The sequence below is a fragment of the Hylobates moloch genome, unplaced genomic scaffold, assembly GCF_009828535.3.
Source record: "Hylobates moloch isolate HMO894 unplaced genomic scaffold, HMol_V3 SCAFFOLD_18, whole genome shotgun sequence".
In the NCBI taxonomy this organism is placed as follows: domain Eukaryota; kingdom Metazoa; phylum Chordata; class Mammalia; order Primates; family Hylobatidae; genus Hylobates; species Hylobates moloch.
The window spans coordinates 11,345,987-11,360,372 of NW_026652293.1; the positions used below are offsets into that span (position 1 = coordinate 11,345,987).

The following is a 14,386-nucleotide window of genomic DNA, read 5'->3' on the forward strand; positions in this document are numbered from 1 at the left end:
CTACCATGCTATCCCTTAGATGAACTAGAAACCAAGAAGATATTGCCCCCAGAACACAGTTTAGACAAACACAAATCTGTCCCTTCTCACAATGTTTCCAGCAAAATACTCTCACTGGCTGGGAGTTTTCAGAAGGTTATCATAGGCTTTTGGAAAATGAGTTAGCTTTCTTTCTGATTTGGGTTTGAATGCCATTTAAAAGAGTAAATACAAGAGATTCCTATTATAATTACTGGAAAATTAATAGAAGTAAAATATGAAAATATTTTCAATATTTAATTTACCACAATAGTATGATCCTTAAATTGTAATCACAACTGGTTAGGTTGTTGAGGGATGAAATCAGTCATATTAAGCTGATGTCCAAACACCAAGTACAATTATACATACCCTTTGATTATTCAATATGCAACTGTTGACTGGTTAATACAAGCCAAAGCAAAAGCATTTTCATTAAATTCAGACATTTTCTCAGGAATTCTAACTTGCTTTTATAGTAATAAAGTCTCTTTGGTTCAAATTTCATATGTGTTTTCAGAGCCATTAACTTTGATGAATGCAACTCAAATGGCTTCAAGAAGCCTTACCTGCCATGATGTACAGATGCAGTAGTGTTTGCACTGATTGGTGCAGGGCAAGAAGAGGCAGGTTGCCACTGGCTGCCCCGAGAGGTAGATGAACCAATGGTAATGGATGAGGTAGCAGGAGATGAATTGCGATTGGCTGAAATGTAGGGACTTGTGGGGTCACTACTTCTACCAAATGAAGCACTGCAAAACAGCACACAGTCACTTTCTTCAGGACATGCTGCTCACCCACCATTTCCCAGCACCACCTTCCCACCCAGATTGTGCACTTGAAACGAATATAGACCAAAGAAAGGGTATGACAACTGGGAAGTGAAGTGATCAACTCCAGCTAGAGCTGAGTCACTGACAGCAAGCAGGCAATCATCCAAAAGAATGAAGGAATCATCACTCTTTGAAGGATGGTCTTTTTGGTCAATCATCCAAAAGAGTGAAGGAACGTGGAGGAAGAGAGATGATACTGAATGAGGGAAAGCAGGAAAGTAGAATATATGATAAGAGGAGAGGCTAAGAAAGGGAATAATAGGAAAAAGGATAATTTTATTAGAAAAAAAAAATTCCCAACAAACCCAAGGCAAATAATCATGCAACCCCAAATGTCTACCTGATACAGAATTAGCACTGCAAAAGCAAAAGTAAGACCAGAGAATTTGGAGAGGTTGTGGAGCAGACATTTAAAATTTAAAAGTGGAAAAGAGTAAAGAAGCTCTGTGAAAAAAAATGACTTTGAGAACTGCAGTTATTCAACCTAAAGCAAAATTGTCTCTGGGAGGATTTAAAGTTTTAAGTCTAGAAAGTAATACTGTATGAGCAATAAAGGGCAACTTGTATTTGTTTCAATTGAAGACAGGTAAGAACCATTTCAATTGCAGGAAAAAATTATTTGGATTCAAATTTCAAAAATACTTCTTGACTATAATAGAAATGAGACACTTGAGGAGACAACCAAAAAAAGCTATAAAGCCTTCCTTGGAAAAGAGGTATTTTAATATGGGCCATATGAAAGGAATTTCTGCCTATACACAAGAGATGAACTCTCATTCTCATTTTCAAAGATGAAAATGGAATGTATATGAAGGTTTGGCATAGCTGGGAAATGACAAATTTCTCCTTACACTTGCTCTTTTAAATGGTGATGGCATATGATTCTATCCTTTTAAAAAGATCATAAGATAGGTTTTTATAAAATCAAAAAATGCTTTAGGGTTACAGGAGAAAAGCTTTGGAAATCCAAGATATGAAGCAAGTTGTACGTCTTTTCCTCAAAAAGTGCTCATATCATTAAGCATGCTTTTGATCCTAAATAGAGGCAGCCTGGCCCTTCACTGTTCACCATAACTTTGCCAAACTACATCTATCAAATCAAATGCCTCTCAACCCATTTGCTGATTATTTGGATCACAAAAATCAACAACCTCACCACAGAATAACTCCATGCCTGGAAATTAAATGGCAGCTTTCTCTCTTCCCTTGATCTAGAACATTATTTTCTTAGAAAAGTTTTCTTGATCTTGGATTCAACTATAATGAATAATAATGCATCCAGGAAGACCAAGGCCTTAGCCATTAAGACAAATAGGTGATAGCCTCATAAAACAAGAAACACCTCTTTTGTGTAATAAAGCATCAGTGAGATCATCAAACTTTCATACTTCCAAAGTTGAGCCCTTTCTTATAGAATGTATCTACAGAACTGAAGAACATTAAAAGGCAACAGTGACTGTTTGTTTTCTAGCTATTTCCCATGTTTCAACAATAACTAGTTGACAAGTCTTTCTGTCAAGTGGAAATAAGTGTTGATTCCAAAGAGTTAATGTGCTCATCTAGTCTAGGACAGGGCCTGTTTCTAAGGTAGCCAACCAATCATCTAAAAAACCTAATGATGAAGGCTATGGTGTGAGGAGACAGTGGGAGTGGTTAAGTGGAAGTGAAGAAAGAATTCAAAGTAAGCAATAAAAACAGATTCTTCCACATTAGCAGCAGAGTTCAAATTAAAATATTAAGTATTTTTGTAGCTTAATGGCTCTGGCAAAGGTGCTTGGTTTGCTGGCTAGTATGTGGCAAAGAAAATAATTGCAGAAAAGGGAATACAGATGAGAAAAGAAGGAAACCCATGTACCTTCTCTGCACCAAACTTGCGAGTTTCACATCTTGATGGATCTGAGGGCCATTAAAGTCATAAGAAAAAAAACAACTCAAGTCCCTAAATTAACAGGCTTCAGTACGAAACTTCTTTAATGCAATAGAAAACTATCCCCATTTCCCACCCCTCACCATTTTATAGTGTCCCTCCCTTCCTCCCCCCAAAAATAGCACATGGGATGAGAACTACTCTGTTTCAGAATAAGGAAAACCAGCTACTGGACAAGGATAACTTAAATTCAGTCTTGCCCAGAGATTACTGAAAGTCACTTCTGATTGAAAATTTTAATAGGACAGAGAGGATAAAGTATAAAGACAGCTCTGTAGTGAGAATCTGAAATTAGCTTACTTTAATTCAATTATTAAGATAATAAATTTTAAATTATTCGAGATGTTAATTCTAAGAAACCTGAAAGTAATTCATTTTGATTCATTTCTGTGGTGTTAATTGGACATAAAAAGGCATGCAATCATTACCCATTTCCCATGGCCAGAGTGAAAGAAACATCTCCCACCCACTTTGAGCCTGGTACCTTTTCAAGTAAGTTGATACATAGGTGGAGGGAGCAATTGTCTGTGGGGTTTCATTTCCCTTTGCTTCATCCCTCCACAGCTGCCGGGTATAGGAGCCACTCCTTACTAGATTAACAGCTGATTCTCTGTAGAAGCATGAAAGGAAAACAAAACACTGATTCCTACCACCAGTTTTTGTCCATGATACAATGCAAATAGAGAGAGAAGAGCCAGACAGGCAAACTTAACGTGGCTAATAGACACATTCTTCAGGTGATTGTTTTATATACCAGTTTTCTGTACAGAAGAGAAGTACTACTGCCTGCTTTCTTTTATCAACTTTGAACCAATTAATTTCAACAGGTACCAAATTCCTCATGTCAAAGGTCTCTAACCCTTTTGTAATAAGAAGTCACTTTTGATCCTCACTTAAAAAGTGCTTTGCAGCTGGGCATAGTGACTCACATCTATAATTCCAGCACTTTGGGAGGCTGAGGCAGGCAGATTACTTGAGGTCAGGAGTTCGAGACCAGCCTGGCCAACATGGCGAAACCCCATCTCTACTAAAAATACAAAATAATTAGCCAGGCATGGTGGCACATGCCTGTACTTGGGAGGCTGAGGCACGAGAATTGCTTGAACCCAGGAGGCAGAGGCTGCAATGAGCCAAGATCGTGCCACTGCACTCCAGACTGGGCGACAGAGTGAGACTCTGTCTCAAAAAAAAAATAAAGAAAAAAGTGTGTTGCAAGCAGTCTTAGTAGCAGGTGGCTTTTAAGTTAAGCAGAGAAGGAAATGATGGGGGAAGATGAAGAAGTCTGTTACCGAGAAAAAAGGTTACTACAGAAGGGGAAAGGGAAGGAAGACTTGCTGGAAGCCTCTTTAGCATTATAAATGAAAAGGTATCCAGGAAAGTGCTGTATTAGGATTTTTGATCCACAATTGATAACTCAGGGTCTTTGTTGCAAAACCTATGGGTTTCCATGCTTCACAAGGTTCTCTAGAACAATCCTTCTCAAACTTTAATGTATATTAATATTTGAATCACCTAGGGAATTTCGTTAGAATGCAGATTCTAATTCAGCAGATCTGGAGTAGGGCCTGAGATTCTGGAGTCCTAACATGCACCCAGGCCAGGAGCAGTGGCTCACACCTACAATCCCAGCACTTTGGGAGGGCAAGTCAGGAGGACTGCTTGAGGCCTGGAGTTTGAGACCACCCTAGGAAACATAGCAAAACCCTGCTTCTATTTAAAAAAAATTTTTTAAATAAAAATAAAATGTACCCGGGTGATGCCAATGCTGCTGGCTAAGGTTTGAGATCACATTTTGCCCCGAGATGCAGCAATACTTCAAAATCCCTATATTTATTTTAACTAATTAGGAAGACTTTAATTTTACCTTCTGACAAATTAGAAGTTGGTTAATTTAATTAAATAACATTATTTTAGTGTTTACTACGTGTTAGGCACTGTGCTAGGAACTAGGGGTCCTTGAGAAACCAGACAGACACAGACCCTACCTTTACAGAGCCTGCTGGTAGAATAAAACTAATGCATGTGTGGAAAAATCACGGAAGACTTCCTAAAGAAGGTAATGTTTAACCTGGAGTTAGAATTTGAAGAATAAAGAACTAGCAAAGCAAGGATATAAGAATTAGGCAGTGTTCTAAGCAGAAGGAACAAACAATTCATAATGTGGTAAGGACACCTGAGGGAAAAATGCAGAAGAGTAATGCCCAGGAGATGACTATGTCCAGTAGACCTAAGAGGATGAGGACCATCTTTTGGCTGGTTTTAGGATTACCTGTTCTCCTTTTCTTCAATATCACTTGTGCTGTTGAGCTTCCGGGGTGCTAGTGAACTAATATAGCTTTTGTTTTCTCTCTCCTGTAAAATAAAAACAAGTAAAGCACAAGAAAGGTACAATACTGGCACAGCATAAAACATTTTGAGTAAAAAAGCACAACTTAATATACCTATATAATCTTATTTCTGGATCCAACACTAATTCTATTTTGAGTGGTATTTACAAAAGGTCAGCTTTCAAAAGCTTATTCCTAACTTTCTTCCATTAAAAAACAGTATGAAGAGAAATAATTCTCATGGGAAAGTCAGGATGAGCAAATAAAGAAAACAGCAGCACAAATTACACAAAGCAGCACCTCTGTCAAGAGAGGAGGAAAGCCTTTGTAGAGCCACAAACAGAAAGCTCCACTCTAATATCCTTGATGAAATAAGATTTATGTAGTCCCCAATAGTCCCCAGGACATCTTTTCCTTGAAATACAGCTTCCTTAGGAATATGTACAATAGTATGCTGCAGAGTTAATTCAACCAATATGCCTCATCTCTTTCAGTAGTCTTCAGAGATATAAAGCAAGAGGACTGTGATTACAAGGAAGATGTGATCCCAGAGAAAAGCACTAAGACAGTCCTATAAAATCGGGAACTAAAAAGTGAAGAAAATAAAAATTTACTAATCTTGAATGAATACACAAACTATTTGTGAAGTCAGCCTAACCATATTTTCCATATTAATGAAAAAATGACAAGTTAAAATTTTTTTTTCTAAGTACTAATTTGCCTGAGCTTAATTTGGATTCAAAGCCCAGAGAACCTCTTAGGCCATACTGAATTTTTTTTTTTTTTTTTTTTTTTTTTTTTGCAGGGTAGGCGGCTTTGTTTCACTGTGGCGGGAAGGGAGCCTAGACAGCGTGGGGCAAGCCGGGCAGGAGAGGCTGCCCCCAAGCCTGTTGAGGAGAAACTGAGGCCGGCCCCAGTGGAGACCTAGCCCAGCAGGAGAAGGGGAGTGGGGGGGAAACTGGGTCTGAAGGAATGAGGTCCCCCTCTCTCTGTGCATTCCTCCTAGAGGGCCTCAGTCCCTCCTGCTGGCTGGGCTGCACAACGCCCAATCCTTGCTGCCTCCAACTCGGAGGAGGGGGCCGGACCAGGATGGGCAGTGGACAGGGCAGTGGACAGGGAGCCTGGGGGAGTTAGGGAGCGCAGGGCAGGGTCCATGGTGTGTAGAGGGGGTGGCGGCCACCTGGTTGGTCAGTTTCTGACAGGAATGACCACAGAGAGCACCACACCCTCCAAGGCAACAGCAGTTGCCCCAAACAGCCACTTCCATGGGCTGGACCAGGCACCCTTGCCAGGGCACTTGGCAGGCAGCCGGCTGGGGTTGCCCAGCATTTTCCAGTACAGGGCAGTCTCTGTGCTCCGCTGTGCCGCGTCCTTCTTCACCAGCTTCGAGAGCTCTGCGTGGATCATCTTGTTGGAAGGTTCCAGCTTCAGGGCTGCCCTCAGGATGGAGATGGCCTCACTGTACTCGCCCTGCTGGGCCAGTATCTTGCCCTTGTGGAGGGCAGCCTTGATGTTGTCTGGATGGTGCTCCAACGAGGCTGCAGGAGCGCAGGGCTGAGCAGTAGTGGTCGAGCTTCAGCTGCGAGGCAGCCAGGTTGTTCAGACACTTCACCTTCAACTACAGGAGCTGCTCCTCCTCTTCGAACATCATGTCCACTTTGGCGCTGGAGGTGATGGCCTTGATGGCAAGATCATAGGAGTTGGCAGCCAGGATGAAGTCCGCCCTCTGGTAGTGGGCACTGCCGCACTCCCGCTTCTGGTTGGCCAGGGCCATGCACTCCTGCCCTGTGAGCATCTCCAGGTCAGGCCAGTCCACGGCCATCTTTGGGGTCACCTCCAGGCACAGGGCCGTGTGCGGGGGATGTATGGGCTCCTGCCCTGGGGGCTGTAGCAGTGCATGGAGTCAGCAGTGACCAAGGCCGTCTCCCCCACATCTACGAGTTAGACACTAAGATCCAGGGCCTGGATGACATCACAGTCGCTCAAGGTGAACACCAGCTCCGGCTCCTCCTGCACCCACATGCCGTTCTCTCACGACATCTGCAAATGCACAGTAACCACCTGGCCCTTGACTGGGCGGCTCAAACCCGGCGGCCCTGGGACAAGCGTCTTCTTCCTCAACAGCTGCTTCCGGGGCCAGGGACGGGGCGGGCTCAGGCTCCATGGCAGCGAGGAACTCTCGAGCCAAGGCCCCAGGCTGTTCAGCCTCTTCCACCGGAGGCTGTCCCATGCCCACCCTCCAGCGGTGGCAGCTCTCTCAGGTCATCTTCCTCCTCCTCTTCCTCCTCGCCCTCTGCATCCTCGACCCCATCCAGCACCTCAAAGTCCTCAAGCGGTGAGAACCTGGCAGGAGGCGGGGGCAGAGGGCTTACAGGGTTCAGTACACGATGCCATGCTGCTGGGGTGACGAGAATTGGCCCTCTGGCTCCAGGACCCCTGCCTGGGGTCCTGTGCCCCCCTCCGCCATATTGAAATTTTATGTTTCTGATCCATTTTTTGCTTTTTCCAAAAGGAAAAGTTATTTTTAAAGCTTTTTTTTTCTTTTTTGGCCAAGCAAACAATAGCAAGCAAATAGCTACTTGATTAAACTATCAGTGTGCCTCTCTCCCTTTAAAGACTTTGCATTTCCAAAATCAACTTAAGAACTAGGAAATATTTTCATTTGTTCCTAAGATTGAATTTTCATGGGAAAAAAAAAACTGCCTTGGAATTCCCCCATACCCTCCCAAATTGCACCTTATCTTTGTTGTCTAGTAGAGCAGAAATCCGAGGGCTTGAAGAGGAGCGGTAGATGGAAGAGCCTCGGTCCCTTATAGGTTCCCTGGAATTGGCCACCTCACTCAGCATGTTGTGGCTGCCAGTTTTTCTCAGTCCCAATCTCCAAGAAGAAGGAGATTCATCTTTGGGCTCTTCTGGCTTGTTAAAAAGGCCGGAAGAGAACTATGAGAGAAGCAAATAAAAGAAATGAAAAATAAAGGCTCTGATGATTCTTAGCCCATTTGCCTTTTCCACACTTAACTAAGTTCAGCGAGGCAACATAAGGTAGCTAAGAAGAACAAATACATGGCAGTCTTTCTGCCAATGTTCCCTCCCTCACCCGGCAAACGCTAATAACCTCTCCAGGCTCTTTCTTCCTAAGCCAAAAATAGCCTCGGATTCTTCACACAGTGCTCCTACCTGACAGAGTTGTTCTGAGAAATTTGCTATCTCTGTGCAATTAATAATGACCTGGAACACCAGGAGATTGTATTCTAGTAATATACCTTCTTCTAACTCACCGTGGAACTGAAAATAAGATACTTTACTTCTCTAGGTCTCAACATGCTCAGCTGTAAAATGACAATAATGAGCTTAATCCCTCCTTATAATATGTGGAGACTGGAAAAAATGAGACCAGCTAATTTATCTTTTATTTTTATTTTTTTGAAGTAGGGTCTCACTCTGTCACCCAGGCTGGAGTGCAGCGGCCTAATCAGAGTTCACTGCAGCCTTGACCTCCTGGGCTCAAGCAATCCTCCCGCTCAGTAGCTGGGACTACCAGCATGTACCACCATGCCCGGTTAATTTTCTCTAAATTTTAGTAGACACAAGGTCTCCCTATGTTGCCCAGGCTGGTCTCAAAGTCCTAAACTCGAGCAATCCTCACGCCTCAGCCTCCCAAAGTGCTGTGATTACAGGCATGAACCCATGCCCTGCCAGGAATGAGCTAATTTATAAATACATTTTAAGGTACTATGATACAGTGATTTAACACTGATAAAAATTTTAGAAGCCACTCCACTCAAATTCTAACTGCTAATTTCAAGAAAATTTATTTGATCTAGAGTAGCAGTTTGGAGAGCTTTAGATTTCACTGACTAGCAAAAAAAAAAACAAAAACAAAAAAAACCAAAAAAACTAGAGGTCAAAGGGTTGCTATCTTTTTATCTTTTGAATTTAATTTTGCCAAAAGAAAACAACATTCTGAAAGATGTTTTCTTTTTGAACAACTCATCATTACCATAATTTTGTTAAAAATGAAATTTTAATATCAGAAAAGAAAGCTTTATGGAAAGCTCACATTGTCCTTAATTATCTCATTTTGCCATAAACTAGGGAAACATCATAGACCAGCATTAGGCCAAGGACCAGTTTGGGGTACAGCTAGTCTTTGGAACACAAGCCAACAGACCCTTCCTGAGGTCCAGGACCTTTTCTAGAAGACTTAGGCCTTTCTTCCAATATGAGGTTACCTTTACTGCCTGATACAGTGAAAATGAATAAAAATATTAAATCACTCATCTCCAACTCACATATAGATTTTCTCTTTTCATCAGTCATCTGAATGTACACATTTATGTACCCCTTCCAGCTTTAGGGGTTCAATAATGTCAGCTTTTCACAAGCTACCCTGATTCTAAGGGGGAAAATGCCTTCCCCAGCATCATTTTAGCAAAGCAGAATAAGTGTGTGTGTGTGTTGTTATTGTTGTTGTTGTTGTTGTTTTTGAGACACGGTCTCACTCTGTTGCCCAGGCTGGAGTGCAATGGCACATTCACAGCTCACTACAGCCTTGACCTCCCGGGCTCAAGTGATCCTCCCACCTCAGCCTCCCAGTCCCAAGTCACTGGGACTACAGGTTTGTGCCACCATGCCTGGCTAATGTTTTTTTTTTTTTTTTTTTTTTTTTTTTTGAGACGGAGTCTCGCTGTCGCCCAGGCTGGAGTGCAGTGGCGCAATCTCGGCTCACTGCAAGCTCCGCCTCCCGGGTTCACGCCATTCTCCTGCCTCAGCCTCCAAGTAGCTGGGACTACAGGCGCCCGCCACCACGCCCAGCTATTTTTTTTTTGTATTTTTAGTAGAGACAGGGTTTCACCGTGGTCTCGATCTCCTGACCTCGTGATCCGCCCGCCTCGGCCTCCCAAAGTGCTGGGATTACAAGCGTGAGCCACCGCGCCCGGCCCTGGCTAATGTTTTTATTGTTTGTAAAGATGGGGTTTTCCCAGGTTGCCCAAGCTAGTCTCAAACTCCTGGGCTCAAGTGATTTGCCCACCTTGGCCTCCCAAAGTGCTGAGATTATAGGTGTGAGCCACTGCACCCTGTCTAATTTAGTATTTTTCTATTGAAAAAAAGTAGGAAGTCTAGGCATCCTTAGAAGCAGTGGCAGTATATGAGGTACACCTAAATGACTGAATAATGAGTGAGAATTACATTTATTCAAAACTTCTTTAATTATTCACAATGATGCTTCTAGGGATAAATAAGTAGCCAGGTCTTTGTTCTCTCATTTCCACAAGAATACCACCAGAACTCCACAAGCCTATCTTTCCAATTCATGAAGTGCTAAGAAGATCATTAAGTTCATACCTATATAACCACAGAGCTTTTTCAACAGCTTCATTCCAAAGAACTCAAATCAATTCTTAACCTCAAAATGACTTTTATACTTTGTAGAGCAGGGTCATCATTCAATTCAGTCTCACTGACTAGAAGCCTACAGATTCTCAGAGGCCTGCACAAAGTTACAGAAAGAGGGGCCTCTGGTATTTCAACAAGTTATTTCTACCTCTTCCCTTTACTCATCATAAGATATAAAGACTTTACTCATGGAAGTCTTAAAGGAGAAATAGAAAAAAAGGAGAATAATCACCAAAACAATGAATGCTGGATGCTAGGTATCTTCTAGCCCAGTCCACACTTTACATGTAGGCATCTTAACTTCAGATACAAAGAAAATAGGCAAATGACAAAATCTCTTTGGTCTCAGACTACTCTATCTTATGTTATCTTAACACATGGTAGCCAAATTTGTTTGGTAATGATCTTATAGATTTTTGAGGGCAATGTTATGGGTTGAATGTTTGTGTCCTCCCAAAATTCATATATTGAAGCACTAATTCCCAATGTGACTATATTTGGAGATAAGGGTCTGTGAAGAGTGATGAAGGTTAAATGAGGTTAATAGGGTGGGGCCCTAATCTGATAGGGCTGGTTACCTTATAAGAAGAGAAAGAGACACCAGAGCTCCTTCTCTCTGCCATGTTAGGACATAGCGAGAAGGTGGTTATATTCATGTCAAGAAAGAGGGCCCTCACCATGAACTGAATTGGCTGGTGGTACCTTGATCTGAGACTTCCCAGCCTCCAGAACTGTGAGAAATAAATGTCTGTTGTTTAAGCCACCCAGCCTGTGTTTTTTGTTATGGGAGCAGATTATGACAGGAAAAATGTATTTTTATTATTTTGCAAGAATGTACCTTTAAGGCCTTTCTAGATGTGTGCTACTGCAGTAGGGTGAAATCTAATTCCCAAATTAAGTAAAAAGTACTCACCCTCCTAGCAAAAGAGGCAGAGAAGGTATTTTGAGCTGGTGCTGGTATCTGCTCTGTGATACTACTCTTGCTTTCAGAGTTGGAATGACTGGCAAAGGCTTCCGGCTTTTTATCTGTTATTTAAGACAAGAGAATTAACAAGTACTAGTATAAAAATCTTATCTTTGTGTCTATGTCCTTTTCTGCTAGTAGAAAAGATTTGCTCATTATCAAAACAGATTATTAAGGCCCTGTAATGCTTGGATGTAAACTAACAACTTGTAAACTCTTGCAACTGTTGGCAGAAGAAAGGTATGAGAAAAATTGGAGGGAGCTGCCTGAACTATGGTCATTGCTTTGTGATTTGTACCCTTGCGTCAGATCTCTTGTTCTCTGTAGCCCGTCTTCACATTGCTATTGGCATAAACACCCACAGTACCCTTTTGATTATGCTACACCTCTGTTTAAACCTATGACCACCTCCCTCACTCTATCTTTGCCTACAGAGTAAATAAACCCCAAGCCCCATAATCTGGCCTTCAGGACTTTTCATAATCTAGCTCCAGCTGGACTTTCCAATGCTGTACATAGATAAGGACATATTTTGGCCAAGCTGGACTGCTTAATTTCCTCAAACATGCCCTGAGCTTTCCTGCTTCTGAACATTTGTACCATTTAAGCCTAAATTCATTTCAGGCTATCAAATGATTGTGTCCTGGGATGGGAATAAACTCAGTGTTATTCCCATCTTGGTAGGCTCCAACTCCAACTTTCAGATAAAAACTGGAAACTATCTCCACATTATTATATCATATATAAAATCCATCTATAATCTGTCCTTTGGGGATCTCATCCTTTTCTACAGTTTTACCTTTCACTTCTTATGCAGATAATTTCCACTGGGTCCCTACTACTACTCTGAGGAGTCCCAGATCAAAGTCCAGATCTTAGGCACACCACTTGCCAGCTATGAAACCTAATTCACCTAACCTCCTACAGTGTCAATTTCCCATTCTAAAAAGTAGTGATAATAATATATACCTCAGAGTGTGGCTGTGAGGATTAAAGAAAAATGTTTAAGTGTGGTGCAAAGTAAAAAAGCACTATACGAATGTAAAGTTTTATTGTAATTCCCTGAACTATCAGTGTTTCTTACTAGTGAATCCTATTGACTACACTTATATCTCTCACATGACATGTATTTTATTCATGTATACACCTTTCTATTCCCTGACTAGATACATTCAACAAAAAACATTTAATGAATGTGAATGCCTGTTATGTACCAGGCATTGAGCTGAGACCTGGGAGTTCAATAATAAACCCAGAGTTCCCAGCCAAAATGATGAGTGCTATAGCAGAGTTAAGTAGGCAGTGCTAGAGGGACATAAACAGAGAACAATCATGAGGTAGAATAACAGTGAGGTGGCCCATTTCCTTTCAGCTTCCTAAACCAGAAAAACCTAAAGAAAGACTTTTTCAACCTGCCAGATCCTATAGTTTTCTACAGAAATCACTCAATGAGCATTGATAGCCTGAAATGAATTTAGGCTTAAATGCTACAAATGTTCAGAAGCAGGAAAGCTCAGGGCATGTTTGAGGAAATTAAGCAGTCCAGCTTGGCCAAAATATGTCCTTATCTATGTACAGCATTGGAAAGTCCAGCTGGAGCTAGATTATGAAAAGTCCTGAAGGCCAGATTATGGGGCTTGGGGTTTATTTACTCTGTAGGCAAAGATAGAGTGAAGGAGGTGGTCATAGGTTTAAACAGAGGTGTAGCATAATCAAAAGGGTACTGTGGGTGTTTATGCCAATAGCAATGTGAAGACGGGCTACAGAGAACAAGAGATCTGACGCAAGGGTACAAATCACAAAGCAATGACCATAGTTCAGGCAGCTCCCTCCAATTTTTCTCATACCTTAGCAACTAACAAAAGTGATCTAGAATACAGCAAGTTCAGATATTTGCTACAAATACTTGAAGCCTAGAACATGTAAGTACTCAATAAATAATCAAATATCAAAAAGATGAACATTTATAAATTCTGATAGGTACTACAATAGCATTTCTAGAGCATACTGTGCATGATTAATAATAGAAGTTCAAGTCTCAATGAATAAAAGGTCATCTCCTATACTGTAAACTTAGCTGGTGCCTTCCTTCTCTATAGAACTGATGGTTCTCTAACTTCCTTTTGGTGACTGACATTCAATGAGCCTCAGAGATTGAGACATGAAGAAGGTTAGTATTCTCCCATCATGGAGAGAAATCATATCAGCAAAGCCAGACCTCATCAGGAGCTGGTGCCCAGACAACAGAGTAAGTTAAATATCTTCATTATAGGTAGGCCAGCCATGGCAGAGTTCAGAGGAAAACACAGACTCCATTGTAAACTTAATGTGTGACCCTTTCCCCTCTAGCAGAAACATTTCATCTTATCATGGACTCCAGTTTGGAGGGATAATATGGCAGTGAAAATGGGGCTTAGGTATACTATTCTTTTCTCAGTGTTTGCCTGACTATAAATCAAAACCTGTGGATTATTTTATAGCTTGTTGGTCTGACCATGTTCAACATCTCACTCTCACTGTTGGGGTTCCTGTCTTGTCAAACAATAAACTTAAGAAGCTCTAGGGCCAGGTGCAGTGGCTCATGCCTGTAATCCTAGCACTTAGGGAGGCCAAGGCAGGCGGATCACTTGAGGTCAGGAGTTTGAGACCAGCTGGCCAACAACACAGTCTCTATTAAAAATACTAAAATTAACTGGACATGATGGTGCACACCTGTAGTCCCAGCTACTGGGAGGCTGAGGCATGAGAATCGCTTGAGCCTGGGAGGTGGAGGTTGCAGTAAGCTGAGATCACACCACTGCACTCCAACCTGGGCAACAGAGCGAGACTGTCTCAAAAAAAAAAAAAAAAAAAAAGAAGCCCTATATGAAGTATATATTATCAAAAATAGCCATAAAGGTAAATATGATTTTGTTCCTTC

General features: G+C 41.7%; 1 protein-coding gene and 1 pseudogene across 18 annotated transcripts in view; both read right to left on the bottom strand.

The window, feature by feature from the left end:
• PPP1R12B (protein phosphatase 1 regulatory subunit 12B) overlaps positions 1 to 14,386 on the bottom strand; it is a 257,353-nt gene that overhangs the window by 159,674 nt on the left and 83,293 nt on the right. For 14 of the 18 annotated variants that reach the window (XR_009210862.1, XR_009210861.1, XR_009210863.1 and 11 more), the window contains exons 9-13: positions 11,416 to 11,528; positions 7,842 to 8,045; positions 5,048 to 5,130; positions 3,263 to 3,388; positions 588 to 770 (exon numbers count right to left, since the gene is read on the bottom strand). Coding sequence is in view for 8 of the 18 variants with exons in the window: in XM_032136943.2 (XP_031992834.1) it covers positions 588 to 770; positions 3,263 to 3,388; positions 5,048 to 5,130; positions 7,842 to 8,045; positions 11,416 to 11,528 (709 nt within the window). In the remaining 10 variants the exon portion in view is untranslated. Of the gene's footprint in view, positions 1 to 587; positions 771 to 2,706; positions 2,748 to 3,262; positions 3,389 to 5,047; positions 5,131 to 7,841; positions 8,046 to 11,415; positions 11,529 to 14,386 lie in introns of those variants that run through there. The other 4 variants (XR_009210864.1, XM_058430842.1, XM_032136945.2 and 1 more) reach the window with 3 other exon arrangements.
• Positions 6,065 to 7,696, bottom strand: LOC116457632 (peptidyl-prolyl cis-trans isomerase FKBP8-like; annotated as a pseudogene).